Source organism: Castor canadensis, chromosome 1, assembly GCF_047511655.1.
Source record: "Castor canadensis chromosome 1, mCasCan1.hap1v2, whole genome shotgun sequence".
In the NCBI taxonomy this organism is placed as follows: domain Eukaryota; kingdom Metazoa; phylum Chordata; class Mammalia; order Rodentia; family Castoridae; genus Castor; species Castor canadensis.
In genome coordinates, this window is record NC_133386.1 from 148556765 (window position 1) to 148580122 (window position 23358).

The window sequence follows — 23358 nt, forward strand, 5'->3', positions numbered from 1 at the left end:
GCACTTCCCTTCCCAAGCAACCACTGATTTGCTTTCTGTCACTAGAGGTAAGATTGCATTTACTAGAACTTTATATACATAAATGGCATCATAAATGAGTTTTATCTCACTAAGCATAATTATTTGAGATCCTTGCTTGTTGCTGGTTTGTGAGTGGTTCATTTCTTTTATCACTGAGTAGACTTCCATTGTATAGAAAACCTGCAATATATTTATTTATTCACCTGTTGGTGGACATTGGGTTTTCCCAGCTTTTTGGCCACTACACATAAAGCTGCTATGAAGCGTTACATACAAGTCTTTGTATGGACCTAAGTTTTCATTAATGAAATGACTGAGTCGTATGGCTAGTATATGTTTACTTTTTAAGAAATGGCTAAAGTGTTTTCCAAGATGGATGTACAATTTTTTTTTGGTGCTACTGGAGTTTGAACTCAAGGTTTTACACTTGCTAGACAAGCACTCAACCATTTGAGCCACACAACACCACACCTGGTTGGACAATTTTATATTCCCAACAGTAGTGTTTGAGAATTTTCAGGTCTTTTATATTCTTGAAAAACTCTGAATGGTCAGTTTAAAAATGTTTAGTCATTAAAGTAGGTGTTGTGGCATCTCATTGGGACTTTAACTTGTATTTTCTAAGAATGCTGTCATGTTCTTACTTGCCATTTATATATTTTTGTGAAGTTAGTATAAATGCTTTACCTGTTTAAAAAAATAGGTTGGGCCAGGAGATGGTGGTTCATACCTGTGATCTTAGCTACTCAGAAGATAAAGATCAGGAGGATTGCTGTTCGAAGCCAGCCTGGGCAAATAGTTCATGAGATCCTTTCTCAAAAATACCCAACACAAAAAGGGCTGGTGGAATGGCTCAAGTGGTAGAGTGCCTGTCAAGTAAGCATGAAGCCCTGAGTTCAAACACCAGTACTGCCAAAAGGAAAAAAAAAAAGGTTGGTCATTTTCTGAGTTTTGAGAATTCTTCATCTATTCTGGATACAAGTCCTTTAGTAGCTACAGGACTTGCGAATATTTCCTTCTGCTCTGTGATTTGTCTTTTTATTTTCTTAACAGTAATTTTTTTTTTTTTTGTGGTATTGGGGTTTAAACTCAGGGCCTTCACTCGAGCCACTCCATCAGCCCTATTTTGTGATAGGTTTTTTGAGATAGGGTCTGGCAAACTATTTGCCTGGGATGGCTTTGAACTGTGATTCTCCTGATCTGTCTCCTGCATAGCTAGGATTACAGGTATAAACCATTGGCTCCCAGCTTAATAGCAGTTTTTGAAGAGCAGAAGTGTTTAATGTTTTCAGTCTAATTTTCTTGCCTTATTGCATGTCTAGGACCTTCAGTACAATGTTGAGTAGAAGTGGTGAAGCAGAGATAAATATCTTGTTTCTGATCTTAGGAGGAAAGCATTCCATCTTTTAATATTAAGTATGATATCAGCTGTAGGTTTTAAAAACTACTATCTGAGGAAGTTCTCTTCTTATTTCACTTTGTCGAATGCTTCTTTCTGCACCTAATGAAAGGACCACTAGGATTTTTTTTTTTAGTTTAATTACGCTGATTGACTGACTGACTTCAAATATAAAACCAACATTGTATTCCTGGGAATAATCCCTCTTAAGTGTGGCATATTATCCTTTTTATATAATGTTGAATTTCACTTGCTAAAATTTTACTTAGAAAATTTCAATCTATGATCATCAGGGATACTAGTTTGTAGATTTCTTTTGTTGGCTTTGTCAGGCCAAGGAATGCTGGCTAATGGACTAAGTTAGGCTATGGTCACTTTGCTTCCATTTTCAGGGAAGAATTTTTGTAGAATAACTATTACTTCTTTCTTGAATGCTTGGTAGAATTCCATGTGGTAAAACCACAAGGGTCTGAATTTTTCACTGTGGAAAGATTTTAACTATAATTTCAATTTCCTTAATAAACACAGGTCTATTCAAGTTATTTATTTCTTCTTCAGTCAGTGGGTAGTGAGTGGCTTTCAAGGAATTTGTCCATTTCATCTAAATTGTTGGTTATTGCCAGAAAGCTGTGGTGATGCTATTTTTCTCATTTCTAATATTGGTGATTTGTGTCTTCTTTCTTTTCTTCTGTCTAGAGGTATATCAAGTTTACTGATTTTCTCAAAGACAGCTTTGGTTTCATTAATTTTCTTTATTGTTGACCACATGATTTTTGGGGCCTAAGGGCAGGTATGCTTCAAATAAATTTAACCATACTATAATTATGTAGAATTGGGAAAGAAGACATCACAACCAGTAAATTAATTCTATATGATCCTTTCCCTAAGAATGCTGATGAATATACTTTTAAGCTCTCTTAGGCATCATCTGGATTCTGTTGTTCAAAATAATTTTGTATTTATATTATCGAAGATAAAAAACCTCACATATTTAAAAGCCTCAACTGTGTGAGGCATTTAGTATTTTTTTCCCCCTTTATGGGGTGAAACCTGCCAGTTTCATTTATTTATAAGAATTGGATCTGAAATGGAATTTGAAGAAATACGAATTTATAGTCATTTTTTTGCCCATGTGCCATTAAGTTCTTTGTAAAATTTTTAAAAACCCATAAATACAGTTATGACTCAAATTCCAGAAAAGATCATTTTGGGATAAGATGTAATGAAAGTGTATAAATTACAAGAGACACTATATGCAATGGTACCAATATATGAAAAAACTATGGGTATGATTAGATATATTAAAGAAAAGTAAATAGCTAATATCAAATTTTTTTATTTCATGGATTAAGATTTAACAAATATTAATTGTGCACTTTGTACTGTTTGACCACTTTACATAAAATTTGATAATTCATATCGGCTCAAATATTAGAAGACTTAATGAAAAATTGCTTTACATAAAACAGCTAGGATTATGTAAAGTTTTGTCAGTTTTCAGTTGACTGGAAGCACGCAGTCACCAGGAACTCTTAAATACACTGTGTATCCTTCAGTTGCAGTTATTTTGCCACTGTGAATGGATAAAGGTTAAGAGTAACTAGCTTAGCTGCTCACACAGGAGCCCACAAGGAAGGCTCCTGTCTTTAAAAGGAAACTAGCGTTTGCTTTTTCATTAGGACCCTGCACAGTGCTGGTGTGCTGTAAGCTCAAGGAGATTCACATCAGTGAGCCAATTTATGATGTGAATAAACTTTGAAGACAAAATCAGAACTGTTATTTTTCTGTAGGAAAAATAACAAGAAAGTTAATAACAAGAAGTAGGAAATAACTGAAAAGCTCTAGGTGCTCTCAAAGATTTTCTGTAATGCTGCAACAAAAGGGATACTTTTTGTACTCTGTTTTCATTCACAGTACACATATTTTCCCCTTGGAAAATAATTGTATTTTAGAAGAAATTTTAGGTTAAAATTTGTTTTTGTACTTTGGATATATTTTCCTTTTGAAAGATTTGGCTCAATTATTTCAAGCAAAGGAAGCATCCTGTAATGATATCACTTGAACTAAGCCAATTTCTTTTAGAAGCAACAAAGAAATCTGCCAGATGTTGCTCTTATGAAACAGCAATCTAGCATTTACAATTCATCTGACACCTGGATATACTGGCATAAACAATGGCTTTTTAGATGATGAGGCAGTTCTAATTGAAGACCAGTAGTCCATGTTTTCTTTGTAACTTTATTAGTACTAATGGACAAGTCTAGGCATATGTCTGTGGACTGCCTTTTGGTGTTCAGCGTGTCAGAAATGGTTAGCAAGCAGGGAACACATTCCACCCAGGGAAGGAAGGTTTTGCTTGCTGCTATGTGTAATTTTGAAATTTTTAAAAATGTTGTTGGGCCTGGTTCTGATTTGTGTCCCTGAGAGACTGAGAATAGCACTAATTTAAATTATTTGGCAAAAGTCAGAGTCATATAAAGCACTAGAGTTCACTTGAAAGGCATTCAAAGAAGGCACTTTCTAATGCCTAAAACCAGTATGTAGGAGATGATGAAACACTACCTTATAATTAAGTCAGCAAGAGTCAGAAGCACTTTCTGTTAACTACAGACTCTTAGATTCCTGTTTTCGAATGAATAAACACTCCCTCTTCAGCATGAAACAATTTGCTTCACCAAAGCTGATACCTATCACAGCCAAGCATCCTTTAAGTACTGCAATTAAGGTCACATGCTCTTTGTCACGACTTGTCTGCACTCAGGTTAGTCTGTATGATACTAGGTTGAAGGAGGGTTCAGGCAAAAAAAAAAAAAAATCAGCTGAAAAAATTTTAATGTACAGCTAGTACTGAAATCATGCTACCAGGGTCTTTAGACTCTGAACAATATTACTTTCTACAGTTTATAAAGCATTTGCTTGAAAACAATTGAGCTTTCACTAAAAGTCAACTTCTGTTTTTGACTTCAGAGCCAACTGGTTTATATAAAACACGTGAATTTTAACTCTATTTAAAAGAAATAAACAGATAGGAGAAGTTAAACTTTTACCCCAAGTTGCTTTACATAACTTGACATTTTCCAGTTTTAGCATCTATTGTAATGTATCCTAAAGATAACAGTTCACGTTAAATTGCTTTATTCATACTACTTAAGGGGTGCTCACAAAATGCAGGTTACCTCTCAACACCCTAGACTCCACCTCACACTCTTGCCACCCCACAATAAAATATAAGCATTGCTTTCCAAGAAAGGACTACTGCACATGGAACACAATGGTGTTCTCTTCAGTAAGGACAATACATCTTACATGAGAACCTTCCCTCTCATTGATTGTGAGTGGATTCTTTTCCTGACTCTAATGCTTAGGTATGCAGAATTCTGCAAGTTGAACACAGTTTAACACACTTACTAGTATATTTAACTTAAGCTAATTTCAACTTACAAGCTCATTCCCCTAAAATCCTACCCTTACTAAAGGAAAGGAATTTTTAAGAGGTTAAAAAATTCAAAAGGGAGTGGGGAAAATGGGAGGGTATACAACAACAGGCAAAAACAATTCAGCAAAATTTTGAAAGAAAATAGATGAAAAAGTCACAGTGAATGGCAGAAGAGGAGAAGCTGCACTAGGACACCTGCAGGAAGAGGATGATTTGAGAATGTAACAATCTGCTGTTAAATCTTGAAAGACTCAGGACACAGAGGCTCATGACAGTAATTTAGGAGTGAAATGGGGACTGGAATGGGGCTCAGATGGAAATCTATAGAGGCAATAGTTAGACTCTCAGGTCTTTTCATGTTATCATATGATTACCCTCTTCAAGGCAAGAGACTGGAGGTTATTTTCTGGAAAAACCATATGTGACAATCTTTGAATTTGGGAATACTCGGCACAACTGGGTTAGTGATGAGACTCAACTGAAAAAAGTAGAGGTGTACATACTGACTGGAATTTCCCTGGACACATTTTCTGTCCTGCTTCAGAAAGCAAGCAGCCAGATTTATAAGTATGCTCTGGGTACCAGATTGACAAATTATTCTCTGGAGAAACTAGATAGCTGTTTTTTTTTCCTGCACTTCAATACTGACATATTGGACTTAGTCAAGAAAAAAAATGTTCAGGTTAATTAAGGTATGATTTACATAAAGTAAAAATTCTCTATTTGAAGCATATAGGATACAAAACAGTTCCTTGATCCTAAAAAGTCTGCTCATGCCCTTTGTAATTGATCCTTTCCTCTGACTGCTGGTTCTTTCAACCTCTGACTTACTTTTGGTCATTATGTTTTGCCTCTTTTAGAATATTGTAAATGAACTTGTTTAGTACATAGCCTTTTCTGCCTGTCTTCTTGAACTTAATGATCATAAATGCATCATACTGTTACATATATTCATGTTCAATTCCTTTTACTTACTGAGTAGTATTCCATTATATGAATATAACAGAATTTGTTCATCTCTTCACCAGGTAATGGACATTTGGTTTATTTTTCTGTTATTCATCTATAGTCACACCATTTCCCCTCCTCACTAGCTTGAACCCCTGGCAACCAGTAATTTATTCTCATTCTCTATGATCTTATCATTTTGAGAATGTTATATAGATGGAATCATACAGGATGTGAACCTTAATCAATATAACGTCCCCCTCTAATCAATATAACATTCTTAACATCTATTCAAGTTGTTATGTGCATCAATAGGTCATTGCTTTTTATTGTAATACTCCATTGTATAAATGTATTGGCTAATCACCTACTGTAGGATACCCTTTTTTGCCTTGAATAAACTGTTACATTTGAAAACTGCATATAATTAGATCATGATGTATTTAGACTACTTACATTTAATGTGATTACTGGTATGTTCGGGCTTGTGTCTGCCATCGTATTTTTTGTCTTCTGTGGGTTACTTTGACATTGTTAGACTTCTATTTTGATTTATCTATAGCATTTTTGAGTACATGTCTTTATGTAGCTTTCTAAGTGGTTGTCATGGGTGTTGTTATATCTTATCATCTACTGGGCATTTTACCAGTTTCAGCCAACTGAAGAAACTCTACTTCTCTTTATGTTTGCCCACTTATATCATCTTAACTATTTTTGTAAAAAGCATCAAGAAATATATCAGTATTAGACTTTTTGCTCCAAATATCAAACATTATTTAGAAAACTCAAAAGAAGGAAACTGTATTTTCTCATGTTTGTTTCCTTTTTCTTTTTTCCTTCCTGATATCCCCCAATTCCTCCTTTTATCATGTATTTCCTGTCTGAAGAACTTCTAGTCATTTAAGTCTATAATCTATTTGGAATAAATTTTTGTGACAGATGTTAGGAGTACCAGGGTTCATACTTTTCCATATAGATATCCAGCTATTCTAAAATCATTATGGAAAAAATCTCCTTTCCCCATATCTTGGTTTTACAGTTGTTTTCTGTGAGGGCAGTTGTCTTTAGGATCTTAGCCACTCATTGTGGGAGTACAAGTTAAACATACTCATTTTTAAGTTCCATTTTTACCTTGTGAAATCTGAGGCTATTATCTCAACATGATACATAGCAAAGGAAGCACAAAAATATATGAAACAAAACATGGACCTTTTCTAGTACCTAGGGATGCTATTTTAGAAGGTGCAGAGAAGAAGTTTACAGCCTATGATTAGTTCAATTCTTACTTTAAAAAGCCTGCTATGCTCAATTCTTACTTTAAAAAGCCTGCTATACTAATGAGCTACATAGTCATACGTTTCAAAAATTTGAGACAGGGTCTTGCTAAGTTCTGTAGGCTGGCCTCAAATTTAAGATTCTCCTGCCTCAGCCTCCTGAGGAGCTGGGGTTACAGGTATATACTACCATGCCTGGCTACTTTAATTCTTACTAAAAGTCAACTTGGATAATCTACTTGCCATTCTTCTCAGTGAGTTTATACCTCAGAATTAGATTTATACAGAAGATGTGACTCTAATGTTTGCTCACTTGGTTTCTGGATTTACATGCTCTTTAATTGTAAATAGCTCATTATGGAAATTGTAATTTTAATGGTTAGTGACATGCATTTTTTTATACATAAAGACTCTAAAAGAAAGTCAACTCTTCATCTAGCATTTAAATGAATTATCAGTGATATGATCTCTGTGCCACGATAAAAACTTGTTATATGTACTACTGAGACAGAATATAGGCCTCCAGTAAAGAGCTTTCTTAAGCAGCAAAAGCAATTCCATTATTATATCCAAATTGGATATAAGGAAGAGTAATTCTTTAGGAAATGTAGAGCCACTACAGGTTTCTGTTTGTTTCTCTTGAAGATTTTTGCAAAAGAGAGTAACAGCCTTGAATCTGAGTTTTCAGAAGAGTCGTACTTAGGACATTTTAGAGGGTCTTTTGATCAAGGGTGGTGAGAGTATGAACAAGACTTATGCTCATTCAAATTTTTAGGGCCAGGCATAGTACCTCATGCCTATATCCCAGTTATTTGGGAGGTAGAGACTGGAAGGACTATGGTTCAAGGCTAGCCCAGGCAAAAAGTTAATGAGACTCACTCCAAATCAAGCTAATAAGCTGGTTGTAGTGGGTGCATGCCTGTGATCCCAGCTACGTGGAAGGCTGTAGGTAGGAGGATTGCAGTCTGAGGCCAGCCCCAGACAAAAATGTGAGACCCTATCCAAACAAAAAAAGGGCTAGGTACATGGCTCAAATTGTAAAGCACAGGCCTAGCAAGTGTGAGGCCCTGAGTTCAAATCCCAGTACCACCAAAACATTTTTTCATTAATTCATTGATAATACATATTTATTATCTATTATTTTCTAGAGATTGAACTGTTAACTATGTTAAGATACTGGAGACCTGAAGACTAATATAGAAAGTACATATTCCCAAGTATTCTTAGTCTAGGTGGAAGGCAACAGACACATAAAAATATATTTATGCTGGTGTTATATATGCTACCAAAGAAGTTTGTCCATGACTCATTAGGAGTACAAGTGAGGAGGGTCAGAAAACATTCAAGGTTTAGAGTGATAAAATAGAATATATATAGTGCTCATATATGTACAGGCACACAATAAGCAGTCTATCTGTTAGAAGTTGTTGTTAGCAGTGGTGATATATGGAGGCAGGAAATAGGACAATAAACAAAATAAATGCTTTCATGAAGGACTCACATGCTTTCACCTATCTACAAGACAGAGAGATGCTAGCTTCTCTCCTTTGGCTTCAGCTAAGCTTTCTGTTTCAGAGACAATGGTCTCCAAATGTCTCCCTCATCTGTTTGCCAAAAGGAGGATGAATAAGGTTAATATTCAGACAAAAACAATATATCATTAGCTGCAAAAAGTTTAAAAGTATAAGCTCAAGCAATGCCTCTAGGTGCTGCTTGGGAAGATGGACTGAAAGTATTCAATAGGTATTTTCCTTAGCAAGCAAACTGGAGCAATCTAAAACACAGAATCCTGTGTGAGTGCGTGAGTGTGGAAAGTTATTCTAATGTGTGTGGGATTTCTTTTGGGGTGAGAAAACATTCTAAAACTGTGATAATTGTTGCACACCTCTGTAAATACGGTAAAAACTATTGAAATGTACATTTTAGGTGAACTATATGATATGTAAATTGATTTGAATAAAGCTGTTATTTTAAAAATCAAGTGATTAAAAGAATAAAAATAAACCAAAACATAATCATATGTCAACTTGGCCTCTTCAGAAGACCTAGTTCCAATTCTGGGTCCTGTAAACATTTCTACCTTTCCTTCCAAGAGATACTTGAGTCCAATGTATTTCAACAAATCTCACTATTATGTTTTGCATGCTAGAACCTATTCACATAACTGTGGGGTTATAACACAAATGAAACAAGGTTGGAAATGTCAACCCTCATTTTTTCTTAGGCCAGTTTAACCTTCAACATGAAAGCCCAGTGTGGTCCGGTTTTTGAGCCTAATCCTGACCAAGGCCCTGCTAAGAGGGGCTGTGTCTGGGGAGGACGCCTAAACTCTCCACTTCTCCCCTATCCTTACTGGGTTTGATTGGATTGATACTTAGGCTTCTGCCTAGCTTCTTGATTAGCCCCAATTAGGATACCCAATAGAACTGAGCCAGTGTTCTCAAGCCTGTAAGTCTGCCTTATGGGTCCTGATTATTTCTCTCAGGATCTATGCACCCAGGCACATGGTAGGGCTCTCCCAAACTGAGCAGACTATATGTGGGATTTCAGACTATGCCATTACCTGGAGATTTTTGTGTCCTTGTGCAAACCTTGGAGAATAAGCCCAAGTTTTCTTCTTCTCTTTGCAGATGGTAATTTAGAATGCCATCTTTCTTGGGGGCTAGCCCAATAGCCAGCTCAGTAGTCCCAGTTTCAGAAACCTTGTAAGTTTTTTTTCCTTTTTTTTTTTTTCTGTTCCTGGGGTTTAACTCAGGGCTTCACACTTGCTAGACAAGTGTTCTACCACTTGAGCTATGCCTCTAGCCTATTTCTTTTTTTTTTTTTCTCCCCTTCATTCCCAGAAGTCTGCTGTTAAGATTTCAGCATGTCTTATTGTTGAATTACGACAAGAAAGTACCTGCCACAGCACTGAAATTCTCAATAAATGTTAGTACTTTCCTTTTCTTCATATCAAGTCACTTTAAGTTTGCTCTACTTACCTGGTGCACACAGTCTAAGAATTGTAAGAAGACTGGAGCAAAACCACTACCCTGACAATTGAGGGTCAAGCTGCTCCGCTGACTGAATTTATGACCAAAAGACAGCCACTCTTTTTCAACCAACATCCGAAAGCCTTCAAGTGTCCTATAAAAAGGATCACTGAGTAACTGTACCAAGGATGTCACCTAGGGCACAAGCAGGATAGACACTCATTAATTTAGTCCTGAAGAAGTCCTGTCGTTAAGATAAAAGCATTTCCTTTTGATCATAGCATAGTTACCTGGACAGCAAACTGCTTTAGGATGACCAATCAAATGAATTCTACAAACTTTCCAATGAACCTTAAACTCAGATTCATTTTGGCTACATGTTAGAAAATTTGAATTTTAATCCTTACTGGCCAATTTGCTGACTATGGCATTTTTCTAGGTTAATTGATGAGGTCAGGGGATCAGTTCAAACCTAGTCTACTGTTGGCACATACAGATCAGTATCTTAATCTAGTTTGTATTCACACTGTTCCTTTTCATTCTGGAGTAAAAATGTGGGGCTTAGAGAGAGCTAGAGAAAGGAAGAACAACACCAGCAAGGATGGTCCATGTCCCACACTGCTTGTCAAGAGCTCCATCTGCAAGCTTGCCTGGTGCATCTGTGGATGCGGGAGCCTGCTGCCAAAGCCAGAGCCCTGGGCTATGTAGGGGGCTGTGATGGCTCATGACACAGAGCTTCTGATGGATTGCCAGGTGGTGTTTAACAGGGAACGTTCTCTGTTCATAAACACATTAGTCATTACACAAAAGATAACACTTGCAGAATTTAAAAGCTACACTGAGCTGGGTGCCGGATGGCTCATGCCTATAATCCTAGCTATTCAGGAGGCAGAGATCAGGAGGATTGTGGTTTGAAGGCAGCCCAGGCAAATAGCTCGTGAGACCCTATCTCGAAAAACCCTTCACAAAAATAGGGCTGGTGGAATGGTTTAAGGCGAAGATCCTGAGTTCAAGCCCCACTAAAGCAAAAAAAAAAAGCTACAGTGAAATACAAATATAAAATGAAATCTGAAAATACGTGTACACAGTTTACTTGTGCAGTGATGTCCCAGCCTTCTTCCAAACAGACCAAAACTGAGGAACCATTTTCAAGTACTTCTGATACAACCACAGCCAGCTGCATTATCCTGTGAAGCTAAAAAAGAGAAAAGGAGGCCACAGTAGACAAAGTACTTTCTTTTCTTCTTCTTCTAAAAATTCAATTCAGTTCAAGTCAATTCAAGACTATTTGTGTTTTTGAGATGAGTTCTTGACAATCCAGAATGCCAATTATTGTACTGTACTAAACAGACAAGAAACCCTAAATATTCAAGTACATTAAGTAAGTAATAAGAAAAGTCATATGACTATATGAAATGATCAACAATGATGCTATCATCTCACCACTTTCTGTTTGCACTAACTTCCTAAAAGCTACGTTTCTACTAAAAACCATTGTGTAGGTGGACTTTTCCTTCCAATCACAGACATGTTATGGACAGGGACAAACTCCCTGATCTCATCACCAAATTGTTTACTTTTTTTCTTTAAAAATTATTAACATAAATTGTACAAAGGGGTTTTATTATAATGATTGCAACATGTATATAATTACTTTGATCAAATTCATTCCATCTATGTTAATCTTTCCTTAGTATCCTCACTTCTTCCCCCTCTTTAAAACAGCACAATGAAATCCACAAAAAACTATTTTCTCTCTCTCTCTCTCTCTCTCCCTCTCTCTCTCTCACACACACATACACACACACACACACACACACACACACGTATAAATGTACTTCTACAATAATCAGCCTCCCCCATCACCCTCTCTTTTCTCTGGTTCCCATTTACTGGTTCCTTGCAAATAGTCTCCCTCTTATGATCATGTCATAGTATTATTTTTTTAGGTCTAGATTCCATATGAGCAAAAACATGCAGTATTTTAGATCAAACACTTTCTGAGCACAGACTTGCTGTCAACCTTGGATAATCAAACAAGTTAGGAATGAAGCACTTGGAAATTAGAACCATATTATGTTTTAAATACTTAAAAGTTCTTGTCAAATTAAGATTAACAATGTCACATTTTAAATATAGAAACATTAAAACAATGTGCTTAAATAACACATAATAAAATAAAATGACTTAGGATTTCTCCAAAAGTAGAAAAGCTGTAATTTTATGAAGTAGAAAACACAGAGATTCTAAGTGGCCTACTTAACATAGTTATTGGACTTAAAATTTGTTTTCTTATGATGTAGTATGTTCTATTTTATTCTAATTTTTATGTATTTATTCTTGGTAGTGCTGGTGGTTGAACTCAGTTCTTTTGGCATTGGTTATTGTTGAGGCAGGCTTTAGGCCTGGGCCAGCCTGGACCATGATCACCCATCCTTTTTGTGCTTCCCCATGTAGCTGAGATGACAGGTGTGTTCCACTATGACAAGCCATTGGTTGAGATGGGATCTTGTGGACTTTGTGCCCAGGCTGGCCTCCATCTGAATCTTCCCCCAACACACCAAAGTAACTAGGATTAAAACTTTTAGCCATTGTGCCCGGCCAGTAAGTTCTAGGTTAGATAGTCTTAATTTTTCTGGCATTAGAGTGATGGTTGTATAACATTATGAGTATACTAAAAACACTCCATTATACACTTTAAAAGGATGAGTTTAGACCAGGTGTGGTGGTGCACACATGTAATCTCCCTTGGCAAACTGAGGCAGGAGAACTATGAATTTCAGGCAGACTGGGCTAACAGTGAGACCATCTTTTTCTCTCTCTCCCTCTCAAAAAAAAAAAAAAAAAAAAAAAAGAGAAGAATTTTATATAAGTGAATTGTATGTTAAAAAAGACTCCTATTTGTAATGTATATCACATGGGAAGAAAACATATTTGTGCCCAGCTTTTTAAACCAGGCCAGTTGACTCAGAATCCTTAAGGAATAATTAATTAGGGTGTGGGGATATCATATGGATGTCAAAACCAAAACTGTAAGATTCTAGTTTTAAAAATATTTTGAGCATCATATCATGTATTCTGCAGTATGAACTAAAAAAAAAAAAAAAGAAAACATAAACAGAGTTGGGCTATTTTAAGTGCAGGAACAAAGTGTATGTCCTACTTGACAAGAAAAGGCTCCAAGAAGCTCCTTACTTGCTGTTCCTATAACACAACTGTCCTAGGTCTGCATTTTCCAGGGCTTAGCATTTTTTCCAACAGTTTACTTTTAAAATGCCACTATCCAAGGCTGGACACCAGTAGCTCACACCTATAATCCTAGCTACTTGGGAGGCTGAGATTAGGAGGACTGCAGTTTGAGGCCAGCCTGGGCAAATAGTTTGTGAGACCCATCTCCAAAAATAACCAGAGAAAAATGGACTGGAGGTGGATTCAAGCAGCAGAGTGTTTGCTTTGCAAGTATAAAGCCCTGAATTCAAACCTCAGTCTCTCCTTCCTCCCCACCCCCCGCCCTTGAAAAAAGCCACTGTCCCAAGTGGGGCAATATTTTCAACTGTGTATAGTCTCTAGTGTCTGTATAGGTCTACTTTCCAGCAAGGGGCAGAGCATAAAATGTATCAGAAACATAGACAGGTAGCTGGATGATAAGGACAGTTTGGGGCTGGGCCTCATAGCCCTAGCACTTGTCAGCTCCTTGTATGGGTACTCAGAATATCCTAAATGGTTTTAAGAGTAATGAATATATGCCATCATCTACTTATAACCAATTGCATATGTGGCTGTGTTTCTCTATAGTTTAATTAAGTCACTGCCCTGGCTACTGATACTGTTTCTTGGCTCTTTGCCTTTTAATCCCAGGTACTATGAGAAACAACCCCCCCCCTTTTTTTTTCTGTTCAAGAGGGGCAAGGGCAGAGAAATTAGAAATTCCTCCAGAGTGAGAAGAAATAATGGGTACTGCATCAAAGGCCTCAAGACAAAGCTGAAGGTTACATTGCAGAGATGCTACTCTTGGCCAAATGTCTAAAATATGCATGTTGTAAATATTTATCTTTTTGTGGTTTGGAAGAAATGTGGGTGTATATGTATTGGCATACCTCTTTCTCCTTAATTTTTCAATAAAAGTTCAATAAAAATATCCTAAGGGTAACTTAGCTGAATGATGGATATGTAGTTTTCCCAAACCTTAGGTATAGATTTGGGGCATCCTGTATACCTCTGGTGGTTGGTGTGGGATTGAATCTAAAATTGAGAGACATATAATAGGCAGAGACAAATGGAAGGTGAGAAAGTGTGTGGAGTTGTGCAGAAATCACCTTCCACCCTGGATCCTTACTGTCTTGACAACGGAGCAGAAGACCCATAAATACCAGCTGGTTAAATTTACTACACATCAAAATTTTTCCACATAAGTTTCTTCTCCTTACTATCTTACAGACACCAAACTTTCAATTATACAGAGATAAAAACCAAGTGATAAAGAATTCTCTCTCCTCACTTGCTATGTCCTGTTTCCTGAAACCGAAAGGCCTTTACAGAGGACACATAACAAAGGGAGAAAATGTAGAGTTGAGGGCAGAAGAAAATATTTTTTTGTCAAATATTGGTTCTTTATATCAATCTTGGCCTCTGTTTGAGTTATAAGACAAGCTGTCTAAGTTGTTACCTGAGGGAACCACTCAGAGTCTCCCAGGGCCTTCAGAAAGGTCACTTCTGAATCTGTAGGGATGACGCTTGGGATACAAGCCCTCATCAGCTTTTTAAAACTGGCTTTCACTTGTCGGATTTCATGAAATTCAACAGGAACAAATTCACAATTTAAAGCAAATTCTACCTTGAAGCTCTGTGGATGAAGATGCAGAGAATTAGGCAGATGAAGTGCTACGGGTAAAAGGGCAACGTTTTCAACATGGCAATGCTTAATGATACACTGTTAATTGAGGCCAAATAGCTGCAGAGGCTGTGATGGATCAAGAATGTCAATCTTGTATAGTTCAGTTCATGTGTCAGCAGTGCTGGAAGGTCTAGTGGTTTGCCTGGAGTGATAAGTCCAGTCTCTGCTAGAGGTAGATTACTTAGCTTAGGAATTCTAGCATTCTGAGAACTTGAAGAGACTAGTAATAGGCTGGAACTTGATATAGCTTGCAACAACGAATATAAAGCAATTCTAAGACCATGAGTCTAGAGGCCAAAAGAAGAGCCAAATGACACAGGAACAGCATATCTAGAGGCCAAAAGAAGAGCCAAATGACAAAGGAACAGCATGGTTAATCCAACAGTATAAACTCAGTCTTCCCAAGATGTACTTTGTAGTCGGAAGATAATACATTGTTGGGGTTCCAGAACTGAATGGAAAGGACACTGGTGCCAGGGGAGTTGAGCAGGCAACCTTGGATTGCTGTTGAAAAGAGTTCCAAGTATTTTCTGTGTATATAATTATCTGTTGTATGTAGATTTAAAAATTGAGCATGACCTAGCAGTTTCAGCCGTCTACCCTAAAGACTGGTGACTAAGTGATTGCAATAGTTCAGGCAGTGAGAAAAGAGTTGGCAACGCCAGTCAATACAGCAGAGATGACTCAGTCACTGGCACCTTAAGGGCTGAGCATGTGAGATTCTGCTAAGAGCACCTTGCCTACAGACTCTGTTCTATGGTTCAGCCAAAAGTATGACTACATTGTTCAGTGTTAAACTTTCAGGAGATTTCTGAATTAGCAAATACTTTCATTTCCTAGACATTTGTTGGCATTAATAAAGTTTATTTTTTAATGTGTGACTTGGAGAACATTAAACTCAAGAATTACTGTTGCTTTGGAGGTAGAGACTATCTTTCTGAGATCTTAGCATAGTGAAGCTCTTTAGCATAGTAATAGTAAAAATAAAGTTGATTAGCATCTAATATTTTGAATTTTATGATCTACCTTAGGACATGTATCTCTACATATACAACCTCAAAAATTTTGAAAAAATGTTACTTAGAAAACCTAACCATGGCCTTCCCTTGCCTCCATATGCAGTGTCATATTTTCCCCTCTCCACCCTTTTATGTTCTGAAGTTTTCTGTATGTTTACAATAATAAAACAATCTGTTTTGCATGGGCACAGATTTCTGTGGGAGCTGAATGCAGACAGTGGAAAATAGCCTGAATAAGCCTTATTTCTTTTTTGTATATGTACTTTCTAATATTTCTGATATTTATGGTGATTTTTAAAGATTATTAACAAATATTTATTTTCATGGTTAATAACTATGCACATGTATGCATATATAAAAATACACAGATGCATATATGTGCATATATAAATACAAAGAGTTAAAATTTTTTTAAGATTAAGTCCATTTTAAGAGTCATGCTATAAAAAAATTCTAGTAAAGCTCATTTATGATGGGTTTTATAAGCTGCTTTCATGTTTCCATACAATTTCTAAGTGAGAGAAAAAAAATCTTACCCTTAGTTGTGACTTTTCACCAAATATATAAAGGGCTGCTTGGCGTTTCAAAAGCTGGTTTTGTAGATAGGTGCTGTTACTAAAGGAGGTCGAGTGATCCTTGCCTGCCAGCCGGGCACCAACATCAATGAAGGATGTTGGAGAGCTTATCAAGCGAGTGCTGGAGCGAAGACTTGCCCATACACCTTCACAGAAGTTAAGAAATCCAAGTGAGATAATCGAATGTGGGAATGCCACTGAATAAGGAAAACGATGCATGCTCTGGAGCTACAGTTTGAGTTAATAGCAGTTAATTAATCTAAGTGATCATGGATCATACTGATTGTATGACATTTATTTTTGCAACATAAGCATTTCAAAATCACTTAATCTTAGACTCAGATGGACCTAAGAAGTCGCTCATATTCCATTTTATATGTTTGTGTAAATTCAGTACTTATAAATACTGAAATCCTAAGTAGAAAGAGTATGGTGACTGAAAACACAAAATGCAGGAAGGAGGTAACAATGAAGTCTAGGAAAGAGACTGCTCAGTTTCTCAGGGGTTCATGAAAGCAGTCAATTCAACAAGTAATCTAGATTAATATATAAACTAGAAACTTATTAAATCTTCCAAAAATAGAGGTTGGATTTAGAACTTACATTTACTTATCACGTCAGAGTAGTAAGTTTTAAACATGTAACGGTTTTAATTTTTTTTCAATTTCCATATAAATGAGAAATTTTACACTTAGTAATGTGCACTTCACCAGATTTTAGGAGGCTTTATTTAAAATGTAGTCAGAAGCAAGTATTTTCTAAGAGAAAGGCTGAGCTTTACAGCTAGAAGAGTCTCATTATGAAAGTTGACATTATTCATATTAAATAGAAAAATCAAGGATTTCTATATGCAAGTGAGATTATTAAATATTAAACATCCAAACACAGAGGCATATACTAATTCTTCAATTTGGCCAGTACTGCAGCACTTTCAAAACAATAGAGCAATGCCTGTAGACCAGGAACTTCATCCCAGTTACAGGGGTAGAAGATTTCCCTAAGGTGGGTTTTCTAATCTAGGTCTGGAAAGTCTGTTTCAGAAGGCTTAAATCTTTGCCCAGTGATAAATCAAGCCATATTTGGTGACTAGAAGTCATCATGATAATGTCACAGATGCTTCTCTATATCAGAATTTATAGAGTTAGTAGGCCAGTTCTAAGAAAGATTTCTTAGGTAATTTCTGCTTAACATGAAGGGATCTTTCTATATAATCAATAAGATTTTCTTAGATATTATACCAAGTGCTTTCTTTTTGTAAGTGGGATCACAGGAAATTCAGAATGTAGATGAGAATAAAGGACAATTGACAAACGTGAAAAAGTCACTTGTAACATATACTTTCATATGCAGATGGCTTAAAAGAGTGACATGTCAGGACACATAATACAGTACCTTGATTATGGACTCTTCCCTGAACTGAAGATTTGGTATTTGACTGAGTAAAACATTTATCTCTGTACCCATGCACTGGTAGGTAAGATTAAAGACAAAGGAGAAATGAAATGTATATAGCAGCAAACACATCAGAGCAGGTTGAGTAAGAGAAGAACAAGTTATTTAATTTTTAAGATCAAGTTAACATACAGAGAAATGTAAATATAATAACAGTGGAAGGTTTAATTAAAAAACAGAAAGGTACATAGTCATAAAAAGATGAAGTGTCTGTTATATGAAATTTTAGCACCTGTTTATAAATACTATAAACACAATGAAATGGACGACACAGCAGATGGTACCACTACAAATTATACCAAATGGAATAAGCTCTTGAAAATTATCAGCCAGAAACAAGTTTATATAGTAAAATTAAAGAATTTCAGGTATGTGTGGAAATGTTGGGATACACTGGCCCTAGCACTAAAGGAGACTTACTGGCAAATGCTACAAGTTGTACAGCGTATCTGTTCTTAGAGCAAGGTCATCACACTAGGAAACAATGAAGCTCTATCAACCATCTGAAATACCTAAGGGCAAATTTTTGCAGTAGAGCATTAAGCCACACTATCTTCCTTCTTACCTTTTCATTTAGAAATTACATTTATTTTCCATTAATATAGTTATAAGCAGCAAAAACTCATGATCCTGTGATAATACCTAATGCTACTAATAAGACAGCTTGTGATGACTGAAGTAATGACTTCTCTTAAAAACCCTATGTGCAACAAAATGATAGACAATATTAGAGATAATACTTTTGTAATTTGAGTAATAATGTTTTTTTCTAATACAAAGTATTTTGTGACTGTGGCAAACTTTATCTGATAATAACAAAAAATGGTAAGTATTCACAGCATTCCCTGAGCAAAGAATTATTCAAGCCAATTAGGGGAAAAGATTCTGTATTTATTCAGTATCACTAACTTTACAATATAAAATTGCATAAAATATGACATAATATGACAAAAGAAAAATCATTAGAAGTGATGTTGTTTATATCTCACTCCTTTGGAAATAGGAAATAACAGGCATTGATGGATTTAGTGGTCAAAAGGAAATAAGAAAGAAAGGGCTGCAGAGGTGCTGCCTAATGGCACACAGAGAATACAGGACAGAACAAGGACCTGGGACTATGTGGCAAAGGCACAGGCCTCCTGTGTGCTGGCTGATTGCTTTCCTTTCTGCCAAAGTTTTGTGCTTTCTTATTGGGATGTGGGCCATGAAGATCACAATAAAGCTTGAGTTGTTCCTGATTCTGAGCTATTATTCCCTTAACACATCACACTTTCTTATGCATTTCTCTGTCAAGAAGAACGCCTCCCATTTCTTTACCTCACAAACTTCTCTTTATCCCTCAAGATCCAGATACAATGTTAACTCCACTGAAAGGCATTCCTGACTGTCCAGAGTTGAAGGAAACTCTATTTGAACTCTGATAACATTGCACTGTGAATATTTACATATTCTTTTATTCTATCAGATTGTATCCATGCTGAGAGCCTGGTATGTAGGCACTCAAAGTATTTGTTAATTATTTTCCATTTGCAAATCTATACATTGTGAGCCGTGAGTCTCATATTTTCACCTCAACTATTTGCACTGAAAGAGTGAAAAGAGATAATAAAAAAATTATCCCAAAATAGAGAGTCATGAATGAAAAAATGCTAAGGGTTTATCACTTAGCAGAAAATCAGCAATGATAAACTGGCCTCTCCTGTATGGGACCAGTGGGGGCTTTGAGGACTGGAATACCATCCGGAAAGTCATTTTTTTTTTTTTTTGGGTGGCACTTGGGGCCTTGTGCTTCAGGAGCTCTATCACTTGAGCTACACCTCCAGCCCTTTTTGCTCAGGTTATTTTTGAGATAGGGCTTCCCTTTTGGTCTAGGCTGGCCTGGACCACGATCCTATTTCATGCTTTCCACTGTAGTTGGGATGACAGGTGCAGTCCACCATGCCCAGCTTTTTTCCATTGAGATATGGTCTTATGAGCTTTCTTTGTCAGGGCTGACCTAGAACCACGGAACTCCCAGTCTCTGCCTTTTGTGTAGCTGGAATGACAGGTGCATACCACTGTGCCCAGCTATTGGTTGAGATGGGGTCTCACAAACTTTTTGGTCTGGGCTGGCCCAAAACCACCATCCTCCTGATCTCAGCCTCTCACGTACCGAGGATTAGAGGCATGACCCACTGCACCTGGCTTGAAAGCCATTTTATCAAGGAATTTTACTACTGATTTGGTGATGGTAAGGGCTCCTTAGATTTTCTGACCGATTCCTAGCTGTTCTGAGCATTTAGCCTAGCAAAAGTCTTTAGTAATGTTTTTCTCCAACTGCAGAATCTTTTGAATAACTTAGTACATTTAGTAAGTTTTTCAAAACAGATTTCAATTATAATTGAAAATACTATACTGCTGCATACAGTAAAGAAGAATATTGCTTCACCAATATTGTTTTAGAATATGTATGTTTGCACTGTGGTTGAGGCCTACCTCAACTATAACATAAAATGAATGTGTTTGTATAGAATATAGGTATAAAGAGTGCATATTTATTATTGTGAGTTACATTCAAAAAAGTTTGAAAGTTTCTGGCTTAGACTTAGAGCAGATGCTTTCTACCTTCTAGTCTTAGGTCAGTGAGGCTCAGTGCACTTTAAAAGCAATTATTAGGTAATAGCAATAACAATAACTAATATTTGTTCACTTCCTACTAGAGCTAATTACTAATTACTATAAGCATTTTGCATATATTATTTCATTTATCCTCATGATTACCCTAAAGTTAAGTATTACTTATTATCTCCATTTTATAGATGAAGACATTTGCTTAATTGCTTAATATCACACAGTATGGGGGGGGATGTAGTTTTTTTTTTTTTTGCAGTACTGGGGTTTGAACTCAGGGCCTCATGCTTGCTAGGCAGGTGATCTGCCACTTGAGCCAGCCTGGAGCTGCAGTTTTAACTTGAATGTAATTGAAACAAAATCTTAATGTATTAGACCTGACCAGTAGTGACTAGAGGACTGTGTCAGTGAAGAAATGATGTAGCTTATTCTCCCCACAGGACACATTTGTTGTTCAGAGCATTAGCCCTACTACTTCCACGAACAAAGGAGAGAAGGAAAAGAAATGCATAGGTTGGATATGGGGATGGGGTACCTGACTATCAATGAGACCTTATATTTTAGTCTAATGCAGAGACCCAAGATATATTTGGTAAATATTGCACTGAAATGGTACAACCCTGAACTAATTCCAGTTATATTACTATTGTGTGAACCTGAAGTTACTTATAATCTCTCTCTCTTAAAATACCTATCCTGAAGATTACTTCAAGGTTAAAAAACAAACAAACAGACAAACATGTAGAGGAATTTAAAGAGCTAGGAGAATGTAAAGGACATAAAATTAAAAAGTTGCCTCCATGTAGCTACTTCTCTATTATATTTTGAAATTTTAGATTTTTCTCATGGCTTTTTTCTACTCAACCATGTAATTTCTCCAAGTTGAAAGTATATGTGTTTTTCCTGTGGGGCTTAAAAACTATTTTAATTTTAAGTAAATAATGTTATTCACATCTTCATATTTTCCTAAGTGGTTCTTATGAACTCATTAGCATTCATGCTGAATGCAAGGTAATCAATATGATTGAAAAAAAAGGTGATGGTCAATCTTGACTCTGGCTAGTCAGAACAAGAAAGGCATACAATGGAAATGAACATAGGAAGAAAACCAAGAACTAAGACTGCATGACAATGAAAGTGAAAATAGAAAAGAGGAGGTTAAGAAGAGGAATTAAGAGACAGGAGACTCTTCCCACCCAGCATAAACCAGAAACTTCTCTTGAAGTGGTACCCAGCTCTGTAGAAGAATGAAGAAACCTGAACTTGCAGGTTGGTACAAGGAAATGAACTACTTGCAGTGCATGGAAGTGTCTGTTACTATTCTTGGCCTGGCTTATCGAAGTGTCTGCCTGTCATGTTCATGTACTAGGGAATCTTTTAAGATTTCCCAAACTTACATGTCCTAGCCTATTGCTGCTACTGTATGTGCAGGAAAGACCATCTAAAGGGATGCAGAGAGTAGCTCTAGGGATCATAGAAGATATTGAAGATGTCAGGAAACAGCAGCATCTCTTCCAATTAGTCACTGGAACACTGAAGATTTGGGAGTCCTTGGGAGTGAAGAGTTAAGAGATTGAGTAAAAGAATGATGTTTTCATTCTGGATTCTAGTTTAAGATGCTAGAAGAATAAGCACCCAATTAGGAGTAAAAAACTATAATAAGTAAACATACTGAGTTCCCACTAATTTTCAGCAGAAAATATTTGGGAAGGGTGTCAGAACAATAATTATAGCCTCACATATGCATAAAGTGGGTAATGAACAAACTAAATAGGAGATTTAACCCAAAGAGGTAAGTGTAGCCTTCCAGGTACCTTTGAGACTAGCAAAGAACAGGCTCATAATAGGAAAATAACCATTACTGGGGATTCCTTTGCATAGAAGCCATGAATCTGACAGCAATACAAAAAAAAGAAGACAATGTAGTAAAATAGATGGGTGAAAATCCATAAAAGGAAAGACAATTTAAACCCAAACTTTAAAATGATGGAACTCTAGAAATTCAGAAAAAAAGCTATGTATGACTGTTATGGATTGAACTGTGTCTCTCAAAATTCCTGTGTTGAAGTTCTGACCTCCATTACCTCAGAGTGTGACCTTATTTGGAAACAGGGCTGTTGCAGATGCAATGAGTTATGATGAGATCATACTGGAGTAGGGTGGGCCCCTAATATAATACAACTGATGTCCTTATAAAAAGGGGAAATTTAAAAACACATACAGAGGAAGGATGCCATGTGAAGATGAAGGTAGAGTCTAGGTTATGCTTCTACAAGCCAAGGAGTGTCAAAGATGGTCAGAAAACCTCCAGAAGCTAGGAGAGAAATATTCATTGGAACAGATTCTCACTCACAGACCTCAGGAGAACCACCTGCTGACCCCATGATCTTGGATTCCAGCTCCTCCAGAACCATGAAGCAATAGGTGTTTAAGCTACTCAGTTTGTGGCATTTTGTTATGGTAGCCCTAGGAAATTAACTAAAAGACCTCAACACATTAATTGGGAAGATGACACAAGAACGTTGGAAGCTCTTAGGAAATATTACAATTTCAGAAAGTTCTGATGAGGCAGAAAAAAAAGGTAGCCAATATGATTAACAGATGATGTGTATGGTTTTCAAGAGGTAAAAAAAGTGAATTTTATAGAATAGGCCTATTTTTTAAAATAATAGAACTGAATTTTAGAATGAATTATTAATGGACTATTTATGCTTTAGGAAAAAGCATTGGTTCTTATAAATCATATCAAAATAACCAT

The 23358-nt window shown here is 36.5% G+C and overlaps 1 protein-coding gene across 11 annotated transcripts in view; it reads right to left on the bottom strand.

Annotated features, from left to right (window-relative positions):
• The window catches only part of Sbf2 (SET binding factor 2), a 406422-nt gene that overhangs the window by 17826 nt on the left and 365238 nt on the right, over positions 1-23358 (bottom strand). For 7 of the 11 annotated variants that reach the window (XM_074041157.1, XM_074041190.1, XM_074041172.1 and 4 more), the window contains 4 exons: positions 16500-16684; positions 14717-14893; positions 11135-11245; positions 10060-10245 (listed from right to left, as the gene is read on the bottom strand). In XM_074041157.1, the coding sequence (XP_073897258.1) occupies positions 10060-10245; positions 11135-11245; positions 14717-14893; positions 16500-16684 (659 nt within the window). The remainder of the gene's footprint in view (positions 1-10059; positions 10246-11134; positions 11246-14716; positions 14894-16499; positions 16685-23358) is intronic. The other 4 variants (XM_074041194.1, XM_074041166.1, XM_074041182.1 and 1 more) reach the window with 1 other exon arrangement.